The sequence below is a fragment of the Clarias gariepinus genome, chromosome 11 (genome assembly GCF_024256425.1).
Source record: "Clarias gariepinus isolate MV-2021 ecotype Netherlands chromosome 11, CGAR_prim_01v2, whole genome shotgun sequence".
NCBI lineage: Eukaryota > Metazoa > Chordata > Actinopteri > Siluriformes > Clariidae > Clarias > Clarias gariepinus.
Window position 1 is genome coordinate 14,117,071 of NC_071110.1, and position 25,189 is coordinate 14,142,259.

Consider the following 25,189-nt stretch of genomic DNA (forward strand, 5'->3'; position numbering starts at 1 on the left):
GTGGTCCTGTAAACACCAGTATAATTATATATTTTTTTAATCCACTTGTTATCTCAGTTATCGGTCCTTTACGTTTCTATTTGTCAGTAGACTGAAAAATATAGTTAACTGCAGATCAGTTTAATCGAGGACACCGTGTACAGGATTTTGCCTCCCCTGCAGAGGCAATGACCAACAGCTACTGTCACATCTCTTACTGATTCTATCAGGTTCTGTGCATGTCATTGTGCGTGTGACACAGACCCCCCACAAATCTCATCATTAGTAATCAATGAATTAATGAGAGGGGAAAATCTTCTGCTTCCCCCCCAGTCAGTGGATTTAATTACCTCTAGATAATTACCTCTATCCTTGCAAGGGTGTTCCAGTAATCTTGCCTCTCTTGTCTTGCACTTTATTTCACCTTTTTCCGGCTTTTACATCAGCTACCAGTGTGTTGACGGCAGAGCGGTCCAGTAGGGCAAGGCTTCACAAAAAAAAGCAACACAAGCTTTGCACACTTTTCTCTCCTTCGGGGAAAAGCGTCAGAGTCATTAGGACGCTAATGAGAGGACAGAGAACTACCTGCTTTTGACACATCATCAATTCAAGTATCTAAAAAGGAGTTTATGCGTATGCTTGCTAATGCACACCCGTTCATTATGTGGAGGACGAGTGATAATTGGTGGTGGTGTATTCCCATACCAGGTCACATCTCATACTAGGCCCCTCACGGCACACCGTATCTTTTTCCTTGTTATGCATGACCTTGTTTTCAGGTTTCTGGAGAAACTTCTGATTCTGGTTATGCCAATATATGAAAAAATATGAAAAAGTCAAACACAGATCCAGACAAAAGCATAAATGTGATTCCCATGCACCCCCAGCAGCCACCTGTCCTTGCAACAGACATGCAGATTTCGGATGTCAGACTTCCTCCATTAGAACCAGCCAAAAATCCGGATCATGCTAAAGTTTTGACTAACAATAGGACACATTTCATTTATAATCCACTTTTCTGGATTCTGACAATCTCTGCACCATGCAAGATAGCAGGAACTGCCTGGGGTAAATAATAATAGTGCAGGGGTATGCTTAGAAGGGTTGTTTTGGCAAGTTATTTTCCATTAACAGTGAAGAGACTGAGAGTGGATGAGTGACAGACCCTACATTGGAGTGATTGCTTGGATGTTTGGCATGACACACACAGGCTTCAGATGCTGTTTGATGTCCAGGACAGTCCTCAAGCACTGACTCAGAGGAAGAAAATGGGTTGGAAATGAAGAGATGGAAATGGAGGGGGGTGGGGGTGGGGAGGCATGCATGATGTACCACCCAAAGTTGACAAATGGTGCCATCTGTCTCAGTGTGCTCACACCCGCCTCTGCCGTAGTTAGTTTCAGCCAATGCAGAGGGACCTGATTGTTTGCATTTATCTTGTCTCACAAGATAATTTTTGTGCTCATCCGTGTTTACTTCAACACACACACACAAAAAAAAGATGCACAGAAATCTGGACTTGTCGGCAGGAATGCTGAGATGTGGTAGAATACAATCAGCGAAAGGCACTCAGCAATTTTCCAAATAGCTATTGATTCAATAAAACAGAGCTAAGAGACTTTCCAGACTCTATGGCAAGCTATATCAAAGGCCTCATTATTTTTGGAGACCAGATTTACTTGCAGCTTTCAAATGGGAAGATGTAAAGCAGAAGGTAGAAGACTAATATGGCTGTAATTAATGGATGAGAATAAGTAGAGGGCAAAGCTGTGCTGCTTTCTTTTTTTATTTATCATCAAAAGTTTGATCTACACTCTGTCTGTTTGAAGCCAAAGCAAGCATGGTGATTGATTTTACAGCATCTTTAGAGGAATGACTTGGTGTCACACAAATGGTTTGATGATAGGGCAGTGATGGCTCAATCGGTTAAAGCTGTGGAACTACTGGGCAACTGATCTGAAGGTGGTGATCACGGATTCAGACCTCAGTAACACCAGGCTTCCACTGTTGAGCAAGGCCCTTAACTTTATCTGCTCCAAGCAGCGCTGTATTCTGGCTGACCCTGTACTTTGACCTCAGCTTTCTACCTGAATAGGCGAAAAATAATTTCAGTGTGTTGTTATGGAATATGTGACAAATAATGAATCTCAATCTTAAAAATAAGCGTTACTTACGGTACTAGGCACAAGTCTTAAGTCACCCCTCATTTCATCATATGAAATAAAATAATTTAGATTAATTTAAGGAATTGGAAGAAATGTTTTATCGTGCCTGGTTGCAAGCTGCTTAAAGATACAATTAAAAAAAAAAACTCAGCAGCAACCTCATTTCCCCTCTCGTCTGTTCTAACCACTTAGCATTCAGAATCATCGGTATATTAACCACGGGCCTGATCATCTGTCATCATCTGCACCTGTTTCCCACTGTTAAATATTTAAAAAAGGTCTGCTTATTTGAAAGCAAAATTTGAAGCACAAGACTCATGACAAAGCTGAATATATCTTTTAAAAGTCATTTTTTTTTTTCTTCTTGTGTAGCCAGTGTATCACCACTTACTAACACATATTTCATTTGGAGTAATTATTGATGACATTTTGCTAATACTAGCTAACATTTGCCTTCTGGCCATTAATGGATAAAAATTATCCAACATGCATAAGATTCTGGTCACTTTGCACTTATTATTAGCCTGGTTACACAATAAATTATTCATTATTATGTTCTGACCTCGAGTACAAGCACTGGTCAATTACATACTGTAGGTGTATAATTTAGAATAATGGGCACTCTAAAATAGGGTCAGATCGGAATGTTCTTGCATTTGCTTTATTGTAAAAAACAACAAGAAATATCTAAATAAATAGTCTGAAACAATAATGTCATAATGTGTACAGAGTGCCGTGCAATTATACACTTTAACTGTGTTATTTTTTTAAAGCGAAACCTTTAGTCAGAAGCATGCACTCCTTACATTGTTGTTTTCTTTCCTTGTACTTTTATATCTTCGAAACTGCAGAACAGAACACAAATTAAGATTGAGTTCAGTGCTTTAAGAATTACACCAGCTAAGCTTTTCCTCCAAATGGTGTGACATGGAAATAAATCAATTGCTTTAGACCCCCTTTCACCTTATTTCAAGATAAGATATTTGCTGTCGAGTGAAACCAGTACTTGCTCTTTATTTTCATTGATGTTAAGTGAAATGGAAAGTTATTTTTGCTGATGCACATTGTTGAGCGTAAGATGGTGCAGTACAGGAATGTGCTTGGATGCCTTGTAGTCTTGTACCAATTATGTGCTGATGAATGAAAATAGGTTTTGAAATTCAGGTGTTAAGAAAGAATGCACTAGCACTTACAGTTGTGGTCAAAGGTTTACATGATGACAGATCGACATGAATGGCATGGTAATATTGGGCTTGCAATGGATTTTTTTGAGCTGGTCTACAATCTAGGGAAGGAATGATTGTACAGCATACACATTTAATAGAGGAAACCCCCCAAACCCTATCGACAAGCTTGTTTTGGGCAGACATTTAATCACTCAATTTGGCAATTCAAATTGGTTGTTCACTTAAATTTGTGAGCTGTGCTTAAAATTTTTGATTAAGCAAAGGCATAAAAAGCTTAATCCATTCCCAGACAGTGTTTATGTATTTTTTGGTCATTGTAACACTATTAGTTAAAGCATTTAGTTTTGTCCAAATTCCATCTGACCGATGATCTAAAGGGGACAAGCTTGTATTGGGCTTTAGGATTTTGTGGTACCTCTCCTCCCTTATTTCATCCACATATAAACCCAAACCATGATGCTACCACCACCATGCATGACAGTTTGTACAGGGTTGGAGTTGCTGCTCCAAATATACGTCTGATTAGTGCTTTCCTCCAGAAGGCTTTTATTTGTCTCAGGTGCTCAGGGCCTGACTTTAGTCAAGCTTTAAGGTGTAAGTTTTGGAGCTGGGGCTTTTTATCTCTTTCTTGGACAGTGTTTAATTCCATGGTGATGTAAAACATGCTTGACTGTCGGAAGTGGTGGTGTCCCAGCAGCTTCCAGCTTATGACAGGTGTCTGATGCCTTGGTGGTTTCTGGGCGCTTACCCAACATCCAAATTAATCTCCTTTTAGCTGGGGGTGACAGCTAGGGTCTCCCTCCAGACCCTGCCAAAGTGGCAATAAGTGTTACTTATGTACAATCATTTAAAATAATCATGGAATCTGTAGATGTTTAGAAATGTCTCAAAGACACATCCCTGACATCTCACTGGACTTTTCCATTGTACTGTGCATTGGTCAGTCCAATCACTCTCTCACTCATCTTTTATACCGCTTTATCCTGTATTCAGGGTCGTGGGGACCTTAAGTTTATTCCAGGAGGCTTAGGGCACGAGGCAGGGTACACCCTGGACAGGGTGCCAATGCATTGCAGGGCATTCACACATACAAACACTCATTCGCACACTACGGGCAATTTGGGAACACCAATTGGCCTACCCAGAGGAAACCCACCAAGCACAGAGGGAACATAAAAGCTCCATGTACACATAGACGTGAATCGAGCCTGGCCGGGAATCGAACCCGGACCCTGGGGGTGCAGGGCTACACTACACCACTGTGCCACCCTCAGTCCAATCATACAAAGCAGCTGTAGTTGAACATGATTACAAATAGTTGTGAGGTTTTAGGATTGGCACATTATTAGACATTTCAGGACTTCCCATGCTTCCCACGCTCCCAAGTTAAGAATCTAATTGATTATGAATATTTTTAAACCTGTATTGATATTAGAAAATAAATTAAACCATACGCTCCGAACCCTTGTTTTTTGTTCTATTAAAAAACTATGAAATGAACTCTGTGTTTATCCTTCTAAAATGAACTGACTTGGTTATATGTACCAACTGTAGGTATACATATAAAGGTTAATGTTTTGTTGTTTGTTTGTAATGCTGACCAAATGGTTCTGGGATGTGATATTTCCCAGTAAAGCTGGTCACGTCTTTGCTGTTTCTGGTGATCCATCATGATCCGTCACTGTTCTTTAGTCTTCTGCTCCCTGGCTGTTCATCCCAGAGGTCACTCCTTTTGTTGATTGCAGGCTCCTCTGTTCTCTTCCTGCTGACTTGATCATTTCCTTGTCTCTCCTGCTCTGGGGAATGTGTGAAGAGGGGGGGTTATTAGTAAGGTAATTGGGATGAGAAGAATAGTGTTACCCCAGGGATCCTGTGCTGGTAGTTACAACACTCTTTTTTGCCCTGAAGGGTTAGAAGGTTGTGGGGGTTTACGGCTCTTTTGGCTTTTACCCATGCTTTGTCAGCGGGAAAACTCTATTACACATTCATCCTCATTCCTGTGATTCGGCAAGAATTTATCCTTTACAAAAAGTATTTCCTCATAATGAAAGAGAATTGCTTGCCAAAGCACGATGTTAGGAAAAGCCTATTTTGCTGTGTTATGTTCTACAGAACAATATATCAATATATCACTACCCTGTACTGTAACAACTTTTTATTGCAATATAGTGTATGTAACTGAACAAGTTTTTAGTCGTTGCACTGAAGAGAATATGCAAACAACTACTCTAGCAAACAGAATTTCAGATGCTAATAACAGCAAATTAGAACCTGGCTGTAGATTTCATTTTTTATCAGCTTCAGCACTGTATGAAAGCTCTCTCAGGACCTACACTTGAATCTAATTCTAGACACGTGTTGTTGCCTTGCAGCCATGCACCTGTTTGGTTTGAACTGGCACTTACAGCCCATGCAAGGGCAGTTATATCGGCTGGCAGAAGACAACACCAGCAGCCAGTCCATACCTACAGACCTGGGCCTGCCTCCTCTTGGAAATACAGGGCTGGAGCTTCCAGACCGCAGGGGCCGAGAAGACGGTAGGTACAAAAACATATGAATGAATGGTGAAAATGCTGGATTCTTAATTATAATCAGCATATGGATAATTATTATTTTATGTGCATATCCTGCTGAACATTCCAGTTTTTATTGCATTTCTAATAATTAAATGGTTATCTATTATGATTGATTAATTGCATAGAAACAGTATGGTACATGTATGCAAATGTCTTTGTACTGTGGTAGTAAATTGTGCAAATGGTAAGTTGAAGTTTTTTTTGTCATAAACCAAATGATCATTTCCAGAAGGTGGCACGGTGGCATAGTGGTTAGAATTGTCCGATTATATAATTTTGATTCCCACCTTGAGGGCTGTGTGCATGGAGTTTGCATGTTTTTCCTGTGCTTGGTGGGTTTCCTCCAGGTACTCCGGTTTCCTCCAACAGTCCAAAGGAATGCAGATAAAGTTAATTAGCTTAGTGTTTCCAAAATTGCCCATAGTAAATGTGCCCTGCAATGGATTGGCACCCTGTCCAGGATGTGCCCCACCTCGTGTCCTAAGGATCCTGGACACCCAGTGACCCTGTATACGGGATAAAGTGGTATAGACAATGAGTGAATATTTCTAGGTGCAGTTAACTTAGTTCTTTTTTTTTACATTTATTTTTGCATTTAGAGAAATGATATGTGTGCTGTTTTAGAATTGGCTGTGGATTGAATTTTTCCCCATTCATTGCTTAGCACTGTGGCTTCCAAGGTTTACCTGCAGGTGAACTTGATTGCATGTTGTGCCTGTGTTTGGTGGGTTTTCTTTGTGTACTCCGAGTACTCTGGTTTCCTTCCACAATCCAAAGACATGCAGAGTAGACTAATTGGCATTTTCAAGTTCAAAGTAGTATGAATCCTTGTGCCATGTTATGGAGTGGAATCCCTCCCAGAGGGTACGCCACTTAATGCCCAGAATCCCATGGCTTAAGCTCCAGTCATTATTCTAACCTGAGCAGGATAACCGGTATAGAGAATGAAGGAGTAAATCATTCCATTGTTTGTGTTCCTGAATATACCAGTGATATCAAGTGAGTACGTATTACTTGGTATTTTGTATGGGTTTAAAAAATACTCTCAGCTGTCTGTGAAGCATAGACAAAGGAAATCCTTGTTGGCCTTTTTTGACAGGTCTCTCAAATCAAATCAATCCAATAATAAAGTCCAGAAACAGAATCTTCTTTGGCTCCAATAATTAGCAAACATTTCTTACTGTACACATTTACATAATGTTTGTATGGTTGGATTGCACTGATAAAACTGCACTGAATGTCATGAAACAGGTTTGAGAATCAGTTATATAAAGTCTGAGGAACTACTTTCATTTGGCTGACCATACTTGGCGGCATCCAAAAACTTTCTTCACAGCTAGCTTTCCTGGTGTCCTTCAGCCGGTACAAATCCAGTCACGCATTCCAGAATATCCAGCTAATTTCCTAGACGATCCCCACTGATGCAGATAATCAGTGGCCAACATAATAATGTCTTAGTTTAGATTTTTCAAAGACTTCATCAGATCAAGGATTATTTGTCTTCCAGCTCCATGCTGTGACTGGGTTTGGCAGCTTCCTGCAAGATCTGCATTATAATCCAGTGAATGTTGCCAGACAAGTTTAGGGGTATTATTTATTCCTGGGGGACGTCATGGCACTGCTTTGTGGGAGCAGGTACCCAGGGACTTAGAACTTGTATTGTGTCCAAAGAAGGCATGCCTTCCCTTCATCATGTGTATTAGATTCCAGTTTCCTTGGCAGCGGAAGAAAGCGCGTGCTAACTCCTGTGGTACTGTATGCCGATGAGCTGCACAGTAGGGAAAGTTTCACTTTTCTGTGCTCTCGAAACAGAACAGAGCCCAGATTTAGCTGTTTGATTCGCCGAAAGGTGGAGATCATGGCCATTACCATATAGATGAGTCACAGAGTCATCCGTTTTCATTTAGCGGTCCATGGAGAGACAGAGATAAAGATAGAGAGAGGAGGGAAAGAGAGACACATCAGGCCACTGCTAGACTGTCCCTCTGTGAGTGACGGCTGTAGCTGAAGGGAAATCAATAGGCAGTGGTTTGTAATTTTGCCTTACAGAGCACAGTTGTCACCAGAAACACATCCAATCTGTCCTGTGTCATCCCAATGCTATGCACGATTATTTTCTGATTAAATCTCACTGTTGCTGATGTACAAGTAGAGGATATGAACGCCTGCTGCATCCTGATTTGCTGTTATTTAAATATTCAGCCTTAGAGGTGTATGGGGTAGTACAGTGGTCAAGACGCTGGCCTGATCAGTCAGTCACAGGTTCAATTCCCAGCCCCCCCCCCCCACTACCCTGCCACTGTTAGTCCCTCGAGCAAGGCCCTCAACCCTCACCTGTTCAGATGTATAATGAGATAAATGTAATCTGGCTGGATAAAGGCACCTGCCAAATGCTGTAAATGTAAGAAAAAAATGCCACTGGAAATTCAATAAAGGCAATTTATAGTGTGACATTGGAGCTACTACCATTTTAAAGTGGACTAGTGGAGTATTATATAATGCAGAATTATTGCAAATGATGGTTTTTTTGAGGGGCTGCCATCTGGTGTGGTGTGTGGAGTCGCCTGTGGAGCTGACTGCCTCCGTGTCCTTCGGGTTCATTTTGCAGGCATGTCTGTTTTTGGCGCCATCATTGCAGAAATTGGCCCATGTACACGACCAAGCAGATGTTGGCATTTTCCACCGAGGCCCATAAAGGAAGGTGTGGTATGGCAAGCGTGCTTCGCTCCCTCATAGAACAAGGTTCACAGAGAACGAGGATTACCAGTGACACTCAGTTAGTTCCCTTGACCACCGCTGCCCCCTCTCCCTAACATTTCAAGGAATATGTTATCTAAATTACAAAGGTGGCATTTTTGTTGCTTTGTATCACAGGCAAAATGGATGGCTTGTTTCCGGACGATAGCTTCATAGACACGGGCGAGATAGACGTGGGGCGTAAGGTCATGCAGCAGATACCGCCTGGGATCTTTTGGAGGTCTCAGGTCTTCATCGACCACCCCATGTACCTCAAGTTCAACGTGTCCCTTAGTAAAGATGCCTTGGTGGGGATCTATGGAAGAAGAGGCCTTCCTCCTTCACACACACAGGTGGGCTATTCAAACAAGGCACTTATTTGCCGTAATCCCTTTCGGTTCGGTGGGAGGATCAATATGAATCCCCTATGTGAGAATGCTAAATTTGTATAAATGTCAGAGATTTTTGTCTTTCTAATGAGCATGTAAATCGATGCTGGTTTATTGTACTATTGTCTGTTGCTCAAAGGTTACTTTTGCAGTAAGCTGTATGAGCACTGTATGCATGTTTTTTTTTATTTTGTGATACAGTACACACAGAAAAATTGTGAAATCAAACAAGCACCTAATTTTGCTATCGAGCACCCTGAATGTCGACCCGGCTTTATTGATTTGTATCATAGTTCCAGTGTTATTATATTACTGGAAATGACTCTAATACCTAAATTGATTTTTTTCAAACAATTGGATAAGGGGAATACAGTATATACACGATTTACACTTAACTGTGTGTATTTAATAACCAGTAGTGAATCAAAACAATAACCTAATAACAGTTGATTTTTTTTTTTAGCTTTCTGTTCAGGTCCTTTCTCATAAGGAGGCAGTCCTTTGATTGCCTTACAGTCTTTGTGTGTTTGTGTATACATAGGAAAGCTTGTGTGTCATTCTTATACTTGTCTGCGATCTCCTTGTTTCTGTTTCTGTCTCCAGTTCGACTTTGTGGAGCTTTTGGATGGACGGCGTCTCCTGGCTCAAGGGGTTCAAAGCCTGGACGGCCCGCCAGCTCTTACTCAATCACGAAGCCTGGTGCTCCTTGGCAGCCATGACACCGGTTTCATCCAGTACATGGACTCGGGCATCTGGCACCTGGCAGTGTATAATGATGGCAAGGAGACGGAGCAGGTGTCTTTCCTTACCACAGCTATAGGTGAGTAACACAAGAATGTTTCTAGAGGGTTGTTAGGCATGTGTAGTAGCTGGTAGGAATGTGGAAAAATGTGCTCCTGCTTGCATCGTGGCTGAGTGAATGAATGCACAGTTCATTTGGTCGAGATGATGCTTATTTTCTCGGTGTAGTCTGTTGTGCAAGGTTTGAATATGTTAAAGGCTAAGTCAGCTAATTCAAGCTGGTATGGCTATAATAAATGGAACCTTAAAATCCCTCAGTCAGCATGATGTGTTTCTTGCTGGGTTCATTACGTTCATTCATTTGATAGATAATGTTTTAGGCAATGCAGCGTACATTCGAAACGGGCTCTTACATGCCAAGACTCTCACATGCCAAGATAACCGTAATATTTCTCCCTAAACAATTTTATAACATATAATCTTGAGCTTTTTTTTTTTTTTTTTAATATCATGTGACTTTAGTTTTAATAACGCTCTGTTTTACTATGAAGAACCCAGTGGCAGTGACTGTGGTAAAATGTTAATCACAGCTTAACAACTGCGAAATCATGCAACCCTAGAAACACAGCTGTATAGACGGAGTAGATCATTTAGTAAGAGATGCATTAATGGCAAGAGACAGTTCAAGCTTTTAAATATGGACGAGATGTTGTGGACGAGAATCATTAGCTCAGACATTTATTTCATGGTCACGATTTCCGTCTCACTCCATTTCTTCATTTACAGCATGCAAAGACACTTTGCCCATTCATAGTCCTCCTCCAAATATTAAAATTCCCCCTTCAGATAAAGCAGCTAGAAAAAGAGCACACCAGTACTTATGAAACCAACCTGGTACTCTTCAGCTCTGATCAGTGTGATCTCAAGCAGACTGAGACTCTACAGTACACAGCAATTAAGGGGGATAACAAAGACGAAGAGCTCCACATCTCCTTGCTTCTTCTTCTCATGATGGCTCCTGGGCCTTCCATTAGCGTTCGAGTGTCTTTACCATGACAGGTTTTGCCCTTTTTTTTTTTTGCATAACCCATTTGAATACAATGCTGCCCAGATTCAAAGCGTCTGATTGCTCAACCCCACTCCTGCCCCCTGCCTGAGCCATTATGGCTTGTTGTAAACATCTAGTTTGCATTCGCGTCTTGCTGCTAACAGAATAAAGCTCTCTTTTTAATACTTCTTTTTTATGTCCGTGCACGGCACAGTGACCATGCAGCCCAGCTGCCGACATCTGGCCTCCTCCAGTGTAGGCTGTTTGTTGGTTTTTGTCCTCTCTCTCGTGTTCGCTAAAAGCGTCTTTGATTGGCGTGAGCAGAGAGACAGGGCGGAGGGAGCGTGAGGTGTCGGCTTTCGCAAAGGTGGCAGCTGGGAGCTGTTCTCACATGCTCTTTAATTAAAAGCTCCTGAGCCATGGTCCATCTGTGACAGGCGAGGGGTGGTGCGGTGGGGTGATCAGAGGGAGGAGCTCAGCAGATCGATTGAAGAAGCATGTCCTCAGTTGAAGAGCCACAGCAGCCGTGACCCACCCGGAGACAGACGTCAACGTGGTCCCATGATATTTGATACCGTGTGGAAGGTCGATCTGATGAGGGTAGAGAGGGGTGGAGGTGGAGGGCTGTCGGAGTGAAATGCTTTCTGCTCCAGGGAGGGATGATGTCTAACATGAGGGCGTCTGAAAAATCACCTGAGGTCCAGGGCACAATTTCGAAGGACTGTAGAGAATATATAGAGCAGGGGGCACCGGATAGAATTTGATTTGAAGTCAAAGTTGATCAGGCTTTTTTTTTTAGTGCTAGAGATGGGAGTAGAGATAAAGTGGGTCAGCCAACGATGTCCTTCAGAATGATGCTAGCTGTTCTATTTTTTTTTTAAGTAGAAAAGGCCTTAGATGATCCTCAAGCATTTCGGGATTAGAAGGTCTTTCACATTTACTAATTTAAGAGATGGTCCTGTTGAAGTCTTGATAAAGTCATGGTAAAGTCATGAAGGAGACGTGACTTGGAAGACATAACCTAAATATACAAACTCTGGTCATAAAACGGTAGATGAAGATGGTTTTGTTAGACCTAATTAGACATTCTTTTATTCTTCGAGCAATTCAGCAGCAGATATTTATGGAATTTCTTTTTGTCCTCTAAATGCAGCAGCCTAAAATGTGGCTTCAGTGGTTCACTTCAGAATAAAAATAAATGAACATCTCTGCTGGAAACCTCATATTCTGTATTCAGAAATAGTTATTTCTAAACTCATCTATAAAGGTTTATCAAAATAACCGAAGGAGCCCATTTCCCTCTCCTTCTCTTTCATCATCATCGCTCTTCATTCATTACTAGGCTGAGGCGCTCGATCCTTTCCACTTTTCAATTGACTGTCCTTGGTTCTCTCACACACCTTTACCCTGAAAAAAGAAAGTGTTCAGGTTTTTCAATACAGCCTGTTTAAATCCATGCCCATCCATTGTTAATGGCTAGACCATGCTATGTTAAGGTCAGACCTGTAATATGTTTCATGCTTCCGTAGTTCAGGGTTTATGTGATGGATTACAGTGCTTACTATCCGTGCTGGCATGTGCTGTGTATGTATTTTAATGGATTCGTTTCTAGTGTAAATTTTTATGCAGTGACATAACAAGCTTCATGTACAGACCACAGTGCTGATTTCCCATTACTGAATTTTATTAATACATATCCTTTTTTTTTTCTTTTTAAAAAATAATGCAATAGAGCAATTCCATACAAAGGTCAAACTTGCTATGAAAAAGGAAAGCAGGCATAATTCATAGGGTAAATTGACTAAGTGTTTACTCATAAATGAAACAGTAAGGTCCAGTGCTTAGCATCAGGAAGCACAAGGAGGCGAAAAAATGACAAAATTAAATAATTAAAAAGGCCACAGGGTAAAGGAGCAGAAAAAATCTCAGCAATAAACAATTTCATTTAGATTTTTTTGTTTTTTAATGGTTTATTATGGTAAAATTCCCTATTCAAGCATGTTCTTTATATAGTTAGTGGAGTGTTGATTTACACGTCGCATCCATAATGTAAATATGTCACATCCCCAACCTTAACACCACTTTATCTTACATCATTTATTAAAAAATATTTTAAAATTTTTAAATCTACACTTTGTGTTCATTTACAGTACATGTAATGCTTTCTACAGTTGTCTTAAAAAATGTAAAAGGTTTATAAAAAAACATGTAATCTTAAAATTGTGTGTTTGCACACACGTCACATCCATAACACTGATAAAATGCTAGAAATGTAACTATTTTTTTTTTTTTTTAGCCGTACAGAATACATTAAAAGTTATGCACATTACTTCACTGATACTAAGCTTGTCCATACTTTAAGGTTTTTTTGTTTACTGATATACAGTAAGTCCATATTTCACTTCTGTAGGACTAGAGTGAAAGTGTACATCTTACTGCAGTACAGTAAGATTTACACTTGTTTGCAGAATCGCACCATTTTGATAATATGTCAGTAATCGAGGTCCGTGATTGGTCATTCGTAGTGTCTGTCAAATAATTGCTTTCTAGGAAAGCAAAGTGGCGATGTTAAATAAAGTAAACTACAAACAGTGGTAGCCAGCCTTCTGGCTGGTGAGACTATTATGGAGTCTGAGAACCATTTAGTCTACTTATTTCTTCTGAATAAAACATGAAGGCGCTACATTGTTTCAGATCTTTGAAGCAGATGAACATAGCCGTGTGGGTAAGTGGAGTATGCAAGACATGATGGCTTAAAAGTACGTATCTCTCTTGATTCAGCTTGGTTTTGGCAGATTAGCAACCAAAGCTTACCCCGTACACCTTTCTACTGAATACAGATCGAGACGATACTTGCCCGAGGAGTCAAATGTGCATAATTGTATTTCTTGGATACATTTCAAATGGCAAAGCTGTGAAGCTTTCGGCTTTCTCATCTCTGTATGCATCTTATTAAACACTCACAAGCATTAAACTCCCCAGTGCCACAGGTCTCTGAAAGCAGCTAAAGCCTTCTAGTGAGTGAGAACTCAGTCATGGAGGCCATCAAACACTTCAGCAAAGTTTTGATGGGACACACCGGGGAATAGGCAACCTTATCACCTCTTCTTCTCGCATCATTGCACTAAAACAGTGGCTGATGAATGTATAAAATACACTCCTTCAACCCACATTGGAGTTGCCTGCCTCCTGTTTTCTCCAGTCACAGCTCTTTTTCTTCTTCTTCTGCATCCTTCATGGTGATTGACTCTCCTGAGGAACGACAGAGGACTGTGAGAAGGTTCACGTATCCCCTCCTTTATTTGGCAACAAAAAAAAAAGGCAGTTGTTCAGGTCGATTATGGCTCAAGGAGTGCCAGCAGCCCTGGGGGCCTGGAGAGGGGACATATTATTCCTTGCATTTTGTGTTTAATTCACTGCCCCATCTAATTTTGAATTCCAGCCACTACCGGGATTGTAAAAAGCCCTGTTTTGTAAAAGACTAACGCAACATAGAGAACGTATAGAATCAACCTCCAGATCACAGGGGATAGGTTGTGATGCGAATAGAATCACATGAAATGCATTTCACATTAAGGCATTTGAGGCACTTGAATTTTACAATGTACAGTGTATACAGTTCATAACTATTATTATAACCAATAAAATGTTGGCATTTTTAACCTGCTTATTATGGGCTTTATTCTTTAATAAGAATTGTGACTATATTCTTGTCAGGGTATTATTCAGTTTATGTTCCTTTAAATACTATTCTTCGCTGATGCATCAATCAGTCATAATATGACAATGCAAAACATTATGTCTAGGATTGTGTAGGTTCCTCTTGTGCCACCTGGGCAGCTCTGACCCCTTGGGGCATGGTCCAGCAAGACCTCTTGTGGTGTGTTGTGTCTGACACCCAGACACTAGCAGTGGGTGCTGTGGGTTGCAGGGTAGGCCCTTCATGAATAGCTCTGGTTTGTCCCATGCATTTTATGGATGCTTGATCAGACTGAGATAGCCTTGGGCAGTTCGTCTGCTTGACCCCATGCATGGCAGACTGTGGTGAATTGGGTGTTCTGACACCTTTCTATCTTACATTAACTTTTTTTGGCAGTTAGCAATTTTATGCTGGATCGGGTCGGACAGGTTAGTGTTCGGTCCCTCACTATAGGTCTTGTTTGTCCATGATCTTGTCACCAGTTTACTGGTGTATAATTAATAATCAATGTTCACGTGTGAATTTACATTTAGGAATTTGGCAGACGTCCTTATCCAGAGCGACTTACATTTGTATTTCATTATACATCTGAGCAGTTAAGAGTTAAGGGGCTTGCTCAAGGGCCCAACAGGGACAATGTGGGATTTGAACCTGGGACCACTGAGCTATCCCTGACCCCTAAATGATATGTGGTTTAAATGTCATGGTTGTTCTGTGTATATGAGGAAAACGAGTTAATGGGTTTATTGTACCATTGTCAAAACGTGTGAAGAAAAGAAAAACAGTCTATGCAGTGTATCAGTATACATTAATTGTGTATTGCAAGTGCTAATTTGATAATTTGCCCCCACAAAATATAATAAAGATAATAATAATAATAATAAATAATAATAATAATAGTGGTTAATGATATTATTTTTGCATATTTTTTTATTACACTATATTCTACATTCAAAAATGTATTTCACGCTATACTTTTATGTTATATGTGATGACTTGTATGTACAAATATACTATATTTACCCTTTATGTTAAGAAAAGACTACACATTTAAAGGGTTGTTAACAATGGGTTTTTGTCTCAAAAGGATGAAAATTGGTTTAAGTTCATTTTAAAAGAATCTGCTCTTATTTGAGGATAAACTAGACATTGCATTAAAAAAAAAGTTTCTCCGCAGACAGGAACGAACTTATTTATAAACAGCTTATTGATGGATGTAGTGAGCCGCTCTGACAGGCACTGTTGTGTGTGATTTGGTTTTAGACTCAATAGATGACTGTCCTAGTAACTGTTTTGGTAATGGAGACTGCATCGCTGGAACCTGCCACTGTTTTCTGGGCTTCAGAGGACCAGACTGTAGCAGGGGTAAGATCTCTCTCTCTCTCTCTCTCTCTCTCTCTCTCTCTCTCTAGTCATTCTGTCTTTTGTCTTTCCATCTACTTCTCTACTTGTCACTTTTTTTTAGTTGCTCTGTTTCCAGAAAATAAAATAATAAATAGTATATAAAACTTTCTGCTTATATACCTGTCTGGTTCTGCAGTGTCTAATTTAATATACTGTATGCACAACCCGCATACAATAACCAGTCAAATATCTTTCTGGATGTTGTAAAAGTTGGTTTATTAGCTTCTGTTCTAAAACAGATTGAGGTTAGTATTCAATCAGTCAACTTTAAATTAGTGCTACACAATTAATCACATAAAAATCTAAATCGTGATATGGACCGGTGCTATTATTTAATCGCAAAAGGCAGCAATAAATATTGGAAAAAATCCTCTTAATGAGATTTACTGTTAGCCTGGATTAATATGTTTGAACCCAAAATGGTACATTTAGTAGACTAGATAGAGGCAGCCCAGTGGCGTACTGGTTAGCACTGCCACCTTGCACCTCCGGGTTCTGGGTTCGATCCCCTCTTGGGGTCTGTGCGCATGGAGTGCTCTGTGGGATTCCTCCCACAGTCCAAAGACATGCAAATTAGGTTAACTGCCATTCCTAAATTGACCATCGTGTGTGAATGCAGGAGAGTGTGTGTATGTGTGCCCTGTGATGGATTGGCACCCCATCCAGGTTGTACCCCACCTCGTGTCTCCTGGTATAGCAAGCAACATTTTTTTGTAATACTAAGCTATTAACTGATGATATTTATTTTTTTGGAAATTATATTTGTTGATTATTTTTTCAAATGATTTTGCATACTGTAGTCACTACCAGCAATTGAATGAGTTTGTGTTTGTTCTTTTTATAGTGTCCTGTCCAGTTCTTTGCAGTGGAAACGGTCAGTACCTGAAGGGACGCTGCATGTGTCACAGCGGTTGGAAAGGCTCCGAGTGTGATGTTCCCACCAACCAGTGCATAGACGTGACCTGCAGTGGACATGGAACCTGCATAGTGGGGACCTGTATTTGCAATCCAGGCTACAAAGGAGAGAACTGTGAGGAGGGTAAGAGCGTCCTAATCATTAACATGATCTGCTTTGTCTTTCATTGTCTTTGTCAATATTTTTTTTTTCCTGTTTCTGGACTGTAAATCTTTACTCTGTAAGAAGATCAGGTTCAGCTTAGAACCGTATTGAAAGGGATTCCGGTAGCGAATTGCTGTCAAGAGCATCATTTTATGTTCATGTCATTCACTTCTTAGTTCTCAAGAGAATTCACCCCCTCACAGCCCCCAGCATGAAGCTTACCTGATTGCAGCAGCCTGCAGAGCAGCACACTGTGGTTAGGAAAAGTGTTCCTCTCTTTTCACCAGTCAGATGAAACATTTTTTCAATGCCAACCACACAGCTATAATTTAGAGGAATCCGCTGGCCTCCAGTATGCTCGCTGAGCTTTGTCAGGACCAGCCCGCACCCTGTTCCTGAATATTTTAGACCCCGGAGTTTTTGGAGCCAAGCCCAGTAGTGATCTTTTTCTGATAAGCTGGTGAAGCTTCTTTGGCCTCAATTCTCTTTCATATATTATGGATGTTTTGGAGGACTTCATGACATTCCATTAAGCAGAAAAACAATCCCTTTTCTTCTGTGAAATCCAATAAGTTTTGCACAGAGGCAAATTGTGACTTTAATCTTTTAATGGCATCCCAGTGGCACAGCAGAGGGGCCTAGAGCAAGGCGCTGAGAGATAAGATTGAGCTTGCCCATTGTGTTTGGCACCTTTCATTTCAAGATGAAAAATAGAGCAGTTGATTTTGATAAATGCGGGGTTTGACACCTCTGATCCCAACCGCACAGTCTATTTTGGGTCTCACAGTCTGCAGGCGAAGGGAGAGAATAGGGCTGCTGGCCCTTTAAGGGCCCTACCTTTCTTTTCTGCGACCTTCAGGCAGAGATGATTAATTGCCAAGAGAGAAGCTCCTGTCAGTTAGCCTATGATCTCAGTCTTGCACCCAAGCCATCTGCTAGGAGGCCATAGCTCCTGTTTGTCTATAAAGGCCTTCCTTGTCCTTTTATGTTGTGAGAAAGCAACGCCGCCATGCTGCAGGCCTGTCCCCGTCCCCCCTATGAATTTCCCCTACATCTCCATCTGTGAGATCCAATCTCTTCTTGTTGTTGTTGTTTTTGTTATCATTTTCTAATTGAGGTTTTTTTTTCTCTCTCTCGTGGTTCTTGTCCCCTCGTTAACCGAGGCCACATACACCAGCTTTCTTGAGGTCTCTCGTATTCATTAAATAACCATTAGCCATCATTAGCATGCAATTGAACAGACTTTCTGCCTTTTTTCTTTTCTGCCAGAGGTTGAGGGATGGAACGATCAAGCGTCATAAGTCAGGCAGGGGAATATAGTCGGAAAAAGAGCAGCAAATGTGTGAGGATGCGAGTGTGTTTTTTTTCTGTTCTTTCCTTTGAACACAAGGCCTGAGCCATGCAACAGACTCCTTGTTTGCATTCCATCCTGCATTTGGTTTTCTGGGTTCAGCGGGGAGCAAGAGGGGGAGCATGTCCAGTGCCGCTTTTCAATTTATCCCAGCATGCATTGGCTGCAGCCTCCTTCCTTGGCAATGGGAGGAAATCTCATTACCGAGAGAAAGAGAGAGAGAGAGAGAGAGAGAGATCTACTCCACCTGGTGGCATGAGGAATGTCTATGGTGGTGGCTATTTTATTCCCTAGTATTAAAATCTCTTTCCTGTCCAGATATAAGAAATACTTAATGGGAATATAGAGAGGTCCTTATGCAAGAGACTCCCAGAGGAAAAGCATGGAAAATGGACCATGTGCATTATTCCAAAAGCATAGAAAATGTCATTTTACGAGTTGAAATCATATTTGTCAAAGACAAACAGTAACCCTAGCTCTCTTTTTCTCTTTTGAGCTTTCTCCCCATGTCTTAGTGTTCCTGTTCCACACTGAGATGTATGTTTATTCTAGCTTCTAGACAGTTTCTTTCTGACTCAAAAAGTTTATTATTCTTCACAGTGGACTGCCTGGACCCCACATGCTCAGGACGTGGTGTGTGTGTACGTGGCGAGTGCCACTGCTTTGTGGGCTGGGGAGGCTCTGGGTGTGAGAGTTCACGGGCATCCTGCATGGACCAGTGCTCGGGTCACGGAGCCTTCCTGGCAGAGACAGGCACCTGCAACTGTGACCCCAACTGGACTGGGCACGACTGCTCAACAGGTCGGTACTTTTGCAGATTAAAAACAACCTTAAGCTACTTCATTCATCTAAAGTGGTGAAGGGCGACTGGGGCCTAGAGTGTTGATAAAGTTAACTAATGTAATCCACTGGAACCCAGGCCAGTTCAGAGTCTCTGAAGCAATGGTTACGTTTCTGTTACACTACTGCTCTAAGCATTGCCTAGCCCACACTATGTTTTAAACTCTTCAGCAAATTATTTTATATCGGACATTTAAAGTCTTGCAAATTTTTATTGCTCTGGTTTACATCACCTCTTTGTCCTTAGTCTGAGCCTGTTAGAAAGAAAAAGAAAGTAAACCAAAGAGCATGATACTGCTGCCTGATTAAATCGACCATTTTAAAGACATCTACAAGTATGCTGCTTAACTTTATATTCCCAATTGAAAAAAAAAAATCATGGTTGTAGTTTGATTTAATGGTGCATCAACGTGTGATGCAAACATGAAACCCAGGGAAAGAAACGTGATAGAATCTCACTTATGTTGTTAATGAATAGCTATCCAGATGTGAGAGATTTATCATAGAGGAGATTTTTTTAACCAGTGCCACCTTATGAAACTGATATAAGGCTGTCTCAAGAGAGTTTAAAGATGATTTTTAATTGACTACACGTTCAAAAAGTGATGGAGACAAAAGCAGGCATATTAAAACGTGATGAGAACATGACGCATTATTTAGCCCGGTACTAGTCGACAATTAAAGTCCATCTGTACCGTATGTTTTCTTGCTTAGTTAGAACAAACTTAGTAAGATTTAGATTTTTACCTGGTATGTTTCAAAAATATGGTTTGAACTTGTTCTGAATTCTTTCATATTACATTTAATGAAAAATTGTACATTAAGTTACAACGTGCCCTTGTAAAACAAAAAGCAGCAGGCTGTCCCTAATCGTACGTGATTACCTGTTGCCATGGGAGCAGTCACTTCCTTCCTTTATTCCTAGGGGTGTTGGAATTTAATTGCATACAAAAGATAATTTGTCTTTTGGTTCACCAATTGTGTTATTCTGAGAAATCTCAAAAGCAACTTTTAGGCCTGTTATTTTACACGAATGATTGCTTCTGTGTTTTAAGGAAAGGTTTTTCTAAAACTCTCAGACGCTCAGAGAGAGAAACAGTGATTCATTGCTGTTACATAAAGAGTCATGTTTTAATGCTTTATTTTGATGGTGCAAATTTCTACTCTGTGCTTTGGCAGGATGCTACGACATGGTTATTTCACATATTCGTGCGTAAGAAGGGAAGCGCACAAAGTGCTGCACCCATCATGCATAGTGCTCACCAAGCGTCTGGAGGCAGTGTTATGATCTGATGTTTGCTTCAGGTGGTCAGGTCTAGGTTTAACAACATTATGTGTCAATAAGATGAAGTCAGCTGATAACCTGAATGTATTGAATTACCAGGTTAAGACTTTATAACCTACACATTTGCTTACTTCCATGATGGCGCAGGCCAAATTGTGAAGAAACGGCTCTGAGAGCATAAAGAAATATTTTCACATATGGATCGGCCACCATATCGCAAAGGTAAAGGCAGTTGCTTGCTGCCTCATCCATGTCGAGAAGATGTTAGAACAGATGTGGGTTCTGTACGCTTGTCTTCCTGACACTTTGCTACTTCAGTTTCTTTCTAGAGATACTTTAGTAAGAGGTTCTCTTTGGAAGCAATACTTACTGCCAGCAAGAGAGTGCAGACTGACTCTTTTGAGGTTTGGTCTGAACAGTCTTTAAACCACCAAGGCCTTCTGTTTGGTTATGATTTATTTATTTATTGTTCCCTGACATGATTTCATAAAATAATCCAATCTTAGCAATTTAGGTATGAAAGCCTTATTTCATCTTTCCCGTGTTTTTTTTTTTTTTTTACAGAAATCCAATTTATTTTGGACCTTGGCTTTTAGTAAAACACATCGCTGATGGGCTTAAAGAGATGATGCAAGTAAAAATCAGTCTTCTTTTTTAAAGTGTCGAAACAAAACGATCTGTGACTGTGAATTTCCCCCACTAATGCCAAGCTGACAGTCTGACCTATTAGGTAATCCAGGGGATTTGCTGGAAAATAGGCATTTTAAAGGCTGGCTTCCCAAGCAGAAGGGCTGGGCCGTAAATTATGATTAGCTTGCAGTTTTTGGCTCCCGGCCCTGTTTGGTTTTAGTGCTTGTGAAGCGCGCCAGAGTTAAAATGGAGGAGTGTCTGCTTGTCGAGAATGTGTAGCTCAGGCCAGAGAACTCAGGCACCGAGCCAAGTCTTTGTACAAAGCCAAAGTGCATTTTACCTGTGTTAGCAGTGAGGAGAGATGATTAATTATCTAAGTGTCATGAAATCGCAGATGTGAAGGATGAAAATGCTTTTTTTTACCGGAAAAAACTGTGGTAATCTACACAAACAGGCAGATATGATGAGCAAGAGTGCAGCTAAAGGGTTGATGATGTGCAAACACACTAATCTTAGACAAAAACCAAAGGGAAAAGTATTAAAAAATATGAAAACCGGGACAGCCTGATAGAAAGTAACAAGGCCATGTAAAGTTTCAGACAATAAACAGCTTCACATGACCTTGTACATGGTTTATAAAGGAGTTGTTGATGTAATTGATCAGAATTCAGCTGACATTGAACATGGATGTGTAGAGAGAGCCTTTTACTTGTTTTTACATTCATTTGGCAATAAATAGGAGTGATGAAAATTATTTCCGGATGCGGTCAATTTTCTTAATTGTCCCTTTCATATCATTGGTGCGGATACAGGAAGCAGGTTAATTTGAATTATATAAAAATAAAATTCCAATAAAAATGTTTTCTTTAAAGGGATAGTTTTTTTTTCATGTTTGTCTTAAATGACAATTTATGGTCATTCGTATAAGTCCATTACAATATGTTTTTGATGTTATAATTTTTCTTAATCTGGAAATCTGGAAAAATAAAGGAGTTAAATTTGTACTAAATACCCCATAACTTTCAAAGATACCAATATCTGCAGAAGGTTCATTTCAGTCTCATCTTAACTTGCATTCATTTTAATTAGGATTGTGAAATTTGGTCATGATTATTTGCATTGTACTCACATTGTGGGTGACAAAATTCATGGTCAGTGCACATGATTACAACTGAGCCCAAGGTTCTTTTTTCTGTCGCGCTGTGTTTGTAAAAGTCGTCCTAAACAGTAGCCCCCCTCCTTCTGCTTTTTCTCTCATCTATCACCAGTCCTTTCATTAGTACTTTCTTTAAAAGTAAAATGCAGGTTAATTTGTTCATTTTTTCATTTAATTTGTATTATTAATCTTTATATGATTATTTTTGAAAACAAATCATCAGAATTTTTTTTTTATTTCTTATGAGGAAATTTGCTCTGACATACAAGCACACAATTGGAACTGGAATCATGCTCGCAATCCAAGGTTTAACTGTACATTACCACAGCTCTTTGTCATTAATTTTGTCACCCACAATGTGAGTCGATATTTTTTCGATATTTGCGAATATAATAAAGTCATACTTCAAGTTATACTTTAAGCCTGGCTTAAAACAAAACTGAAGTATGGCTTTTTTATATTCGCAAATATCGAAAAAATATCGACTGGCTGATATTAAGACGTTTGAGACTTTCATTAGATCTGCATTGCTGTGTAGTTAATGCCCCTAAAAAGAAGGTGAAGATCTGTGTCCTCCATTATTACAGTAACATCTCTATAGTATAAATCAAATGTCTGTATATGAGAGCAGAATAGAAATGAAGAAAAGAGCAGTAGAAACATTACCTAGCTAGGGGTTGTTGGCCAGGATGCAGCACGTGAAGCAGCTTTTAATAAACGGTATTAATTAATGGTACAGTATCTACGTGAAACATGATACATAAAATCAAGGCCATGTAAATTTTTCTTCTCCATTAAGGTTTAACCTATTGAAACATTATATTTTGGTCAGTAGTCAAAAAAACCTAACTTGACCCACATACTGTATCTTTTTAATCAAGGCACTGCATGGTAAATACTGCAGTGAATACATAGCCCTATAATACCTAGTTTCTGGTGCCCTGTGGCAAACAATGAAGTATGTTAGCTAATCAAAGAGAAATGCATGGTGTGCCTTAACACTTTTACATGGAAGAACACTGTGTAATTCACAGTGTGACCTCGTTTTCTATTTCAATAGCTTAGCAATTTTTCTATCTTTTTATTTTGAAACCTGTGACATCATAGACTAGAGGACTGTGACAAAGTCCTCTAGTCTATGATGTTGGCCAGCAGAGTCTGGAGAAAGTTTATCATCGTACTAGCTACACCGGTGAGGAGTTACACTTCTTTATTGCCTTGTCTCTGTCACTTTAACCCACCTGGCTGCCTCGGTGTCCCCTGAGCTCCAGGAGGCAGAAGAGGGCATTTGATTTGTAAACAATCAAATGGCAGATTTTTTAAAATGCAGGTTTTGTTAGTGTGTGTTGAACATTCCCCATCTGGCCCTGCTCTCCTCCACTGACTCGCTGACTCGCCTACAGTGCATGCTTTTTTCTAGTTTTTTATATATATTTTTTTATTGTAAAACACAATCCTGTGACACCTCAAAAGTCACAGTCAGCCTTTTAGCCTTCAGATCATGGCAAAGCAGGATGTAATAAAGGCAGACGTACTGCTATTTCCATAGAAAGTCAATATTAGATTCCTGCTTTTCCTGTTTTTTCTCAAAAGGATTCATTTCCAAAAAAAAAAAAAAAAAAGAAACAAAAGGCAGTGGGAAAATCAGTGGGAAAGTTCCCGCGTTCCTCCTTCCATTTGAGACAGACTTATTAGATTTGTATTGTCCGAAGGGGATCCTCTCTTCTCTTATGAGGCGGAGAATTCCTTTTCAAGAGCCATCAAACAAGCCAGTGGAGCATGGCCATCTGATCTCTGACAATAACTTCTGGATTTGTCTTCTATTACCCCCCACTGACCTGTGTCCTTCCTGTCCCCTTTCCCTTTCTCACCCCCTCTCATATTCACTCCAACAGAGCTTTGTGCATCGGACTGTGGTGGCCACGGCATCTGCGTAGCAGGCGGCTGCCGCTGTGAGGAAGGTTGGATGGGCGCCCTGTGCGATCAGAGGGCATGCCACCCTCGCTGCAGCGAACATGGCACCTGCAAGGATGGCAAGTGTGAATGCAGCCCGGGTTGGAATGGAGAGCACTGCACTGTCGGTAGGGTGAAGGGGTGGAGATGTGTTAACGTCTATTTCTGGATGTGTGTGTGTGTGTGTGTGTGTGTGTATGTTTGTGTGTGCGTGAGAGAGAGAGGGTTGGATCATATTGGCGGGGGGGGGGCACTAGAAAGGGAGAAGCATGCGTAATTGAATTTGTGTAACTCGGCATAGCATGAAGAGGTTTGCTCAAGGATCTGAAGCTTGACTTCATGCATTTTAATGTGAAAATATGCTAAGGTGTCTTTTCATTTCCGTTCATCCTTTGCCTCATCCCTCTTTTTTATCCACCCACATTGCCGTCGCCTTTTGATTTGCTGATGTGAAATACAAACATTTGCATCATCTCCAAGAGCAAAGTCACTGGCAAGACATTCTTTTTGGCGGGGCGCTTGACCGAGAAAAAAAAAAATCAAATCAAGATCTTTTATTTACTCCAAAAGCTCTGGGATTCAAAATACCTATTATATGCCACCTCTTATATTAGCTATATATTTATAATTTGATTAACCCTGCCAGAAAATTAATCAGCTCAGGACATATTTGTTTTTTTTTTTTATTACCTCAGAGTTGACTCATGAGGAAAACTCGACATCAGCTCTACATCTGGCTTCCCTTCAACCCTAATTAAAAAAAAAAAAAAAACTCATGCACTGTCTTTTTCTTCACATGCTGGGGTTGTAGGAAGCTTGAGATCTGTCGCGAAGCCAGTTGATATTTAAGGGCTAGTTTCAACTAAACGCTGCTATCACTGCCGATTAAGCTAAAAACAACAGTTTGCATAACATCATTCTCCTTGTCATTAAAGACATCTTGTTACACATTAACTGTCTTTTCGTAAGCAAAACCCCATTTTTAGCTA

The 25,189-nt window shown here is 40.4% G+C and overlaps 1 protein-coding gene across 3 annotated transcripts in view; it reads left to right on the plus strand.

Annotated features, from left to right (window-relative positions):
- tenm4 (teneurin transmembrane protein 4) overlaps nt 1-25,189 on the plus strand; it is a 218,286-nt gene that overhangs the window by 115,314 nt on the left and 77,783 nt on the right. For all 3 annotated transcript variants that reach the window (XM_053507223.1, XM_053507224.1, XM_053507225.1), the window contains 7 exons: nt 5,704-5,868; nt 8,782-8,996; nt 9,636-9,852; nt 15,785-15,886; nt 16,770-16,964; nt 18,937-19,137; nt 24,143-24,328. In XM_053507223.1, coding sequence (XP_053363198.1) covers nt 5,704-5,868; nt 8,782-8,996; nt 9,636-9,852; nt 15,785-15,886; nt 16,770-16,964; nt 18,937-19,137; nt 24,143-24,328 — 1,281 coding nt within the window. The remainder of the gene's footprint in view (nt 1-5,703; nt 5,869-8,781; nt 8,997-9,635; nt 9,853-15,784; nt 15,887-16,769; nt 16,965-18,936; nt 19,138-24,142; nt 24,329-25,189) is intronic.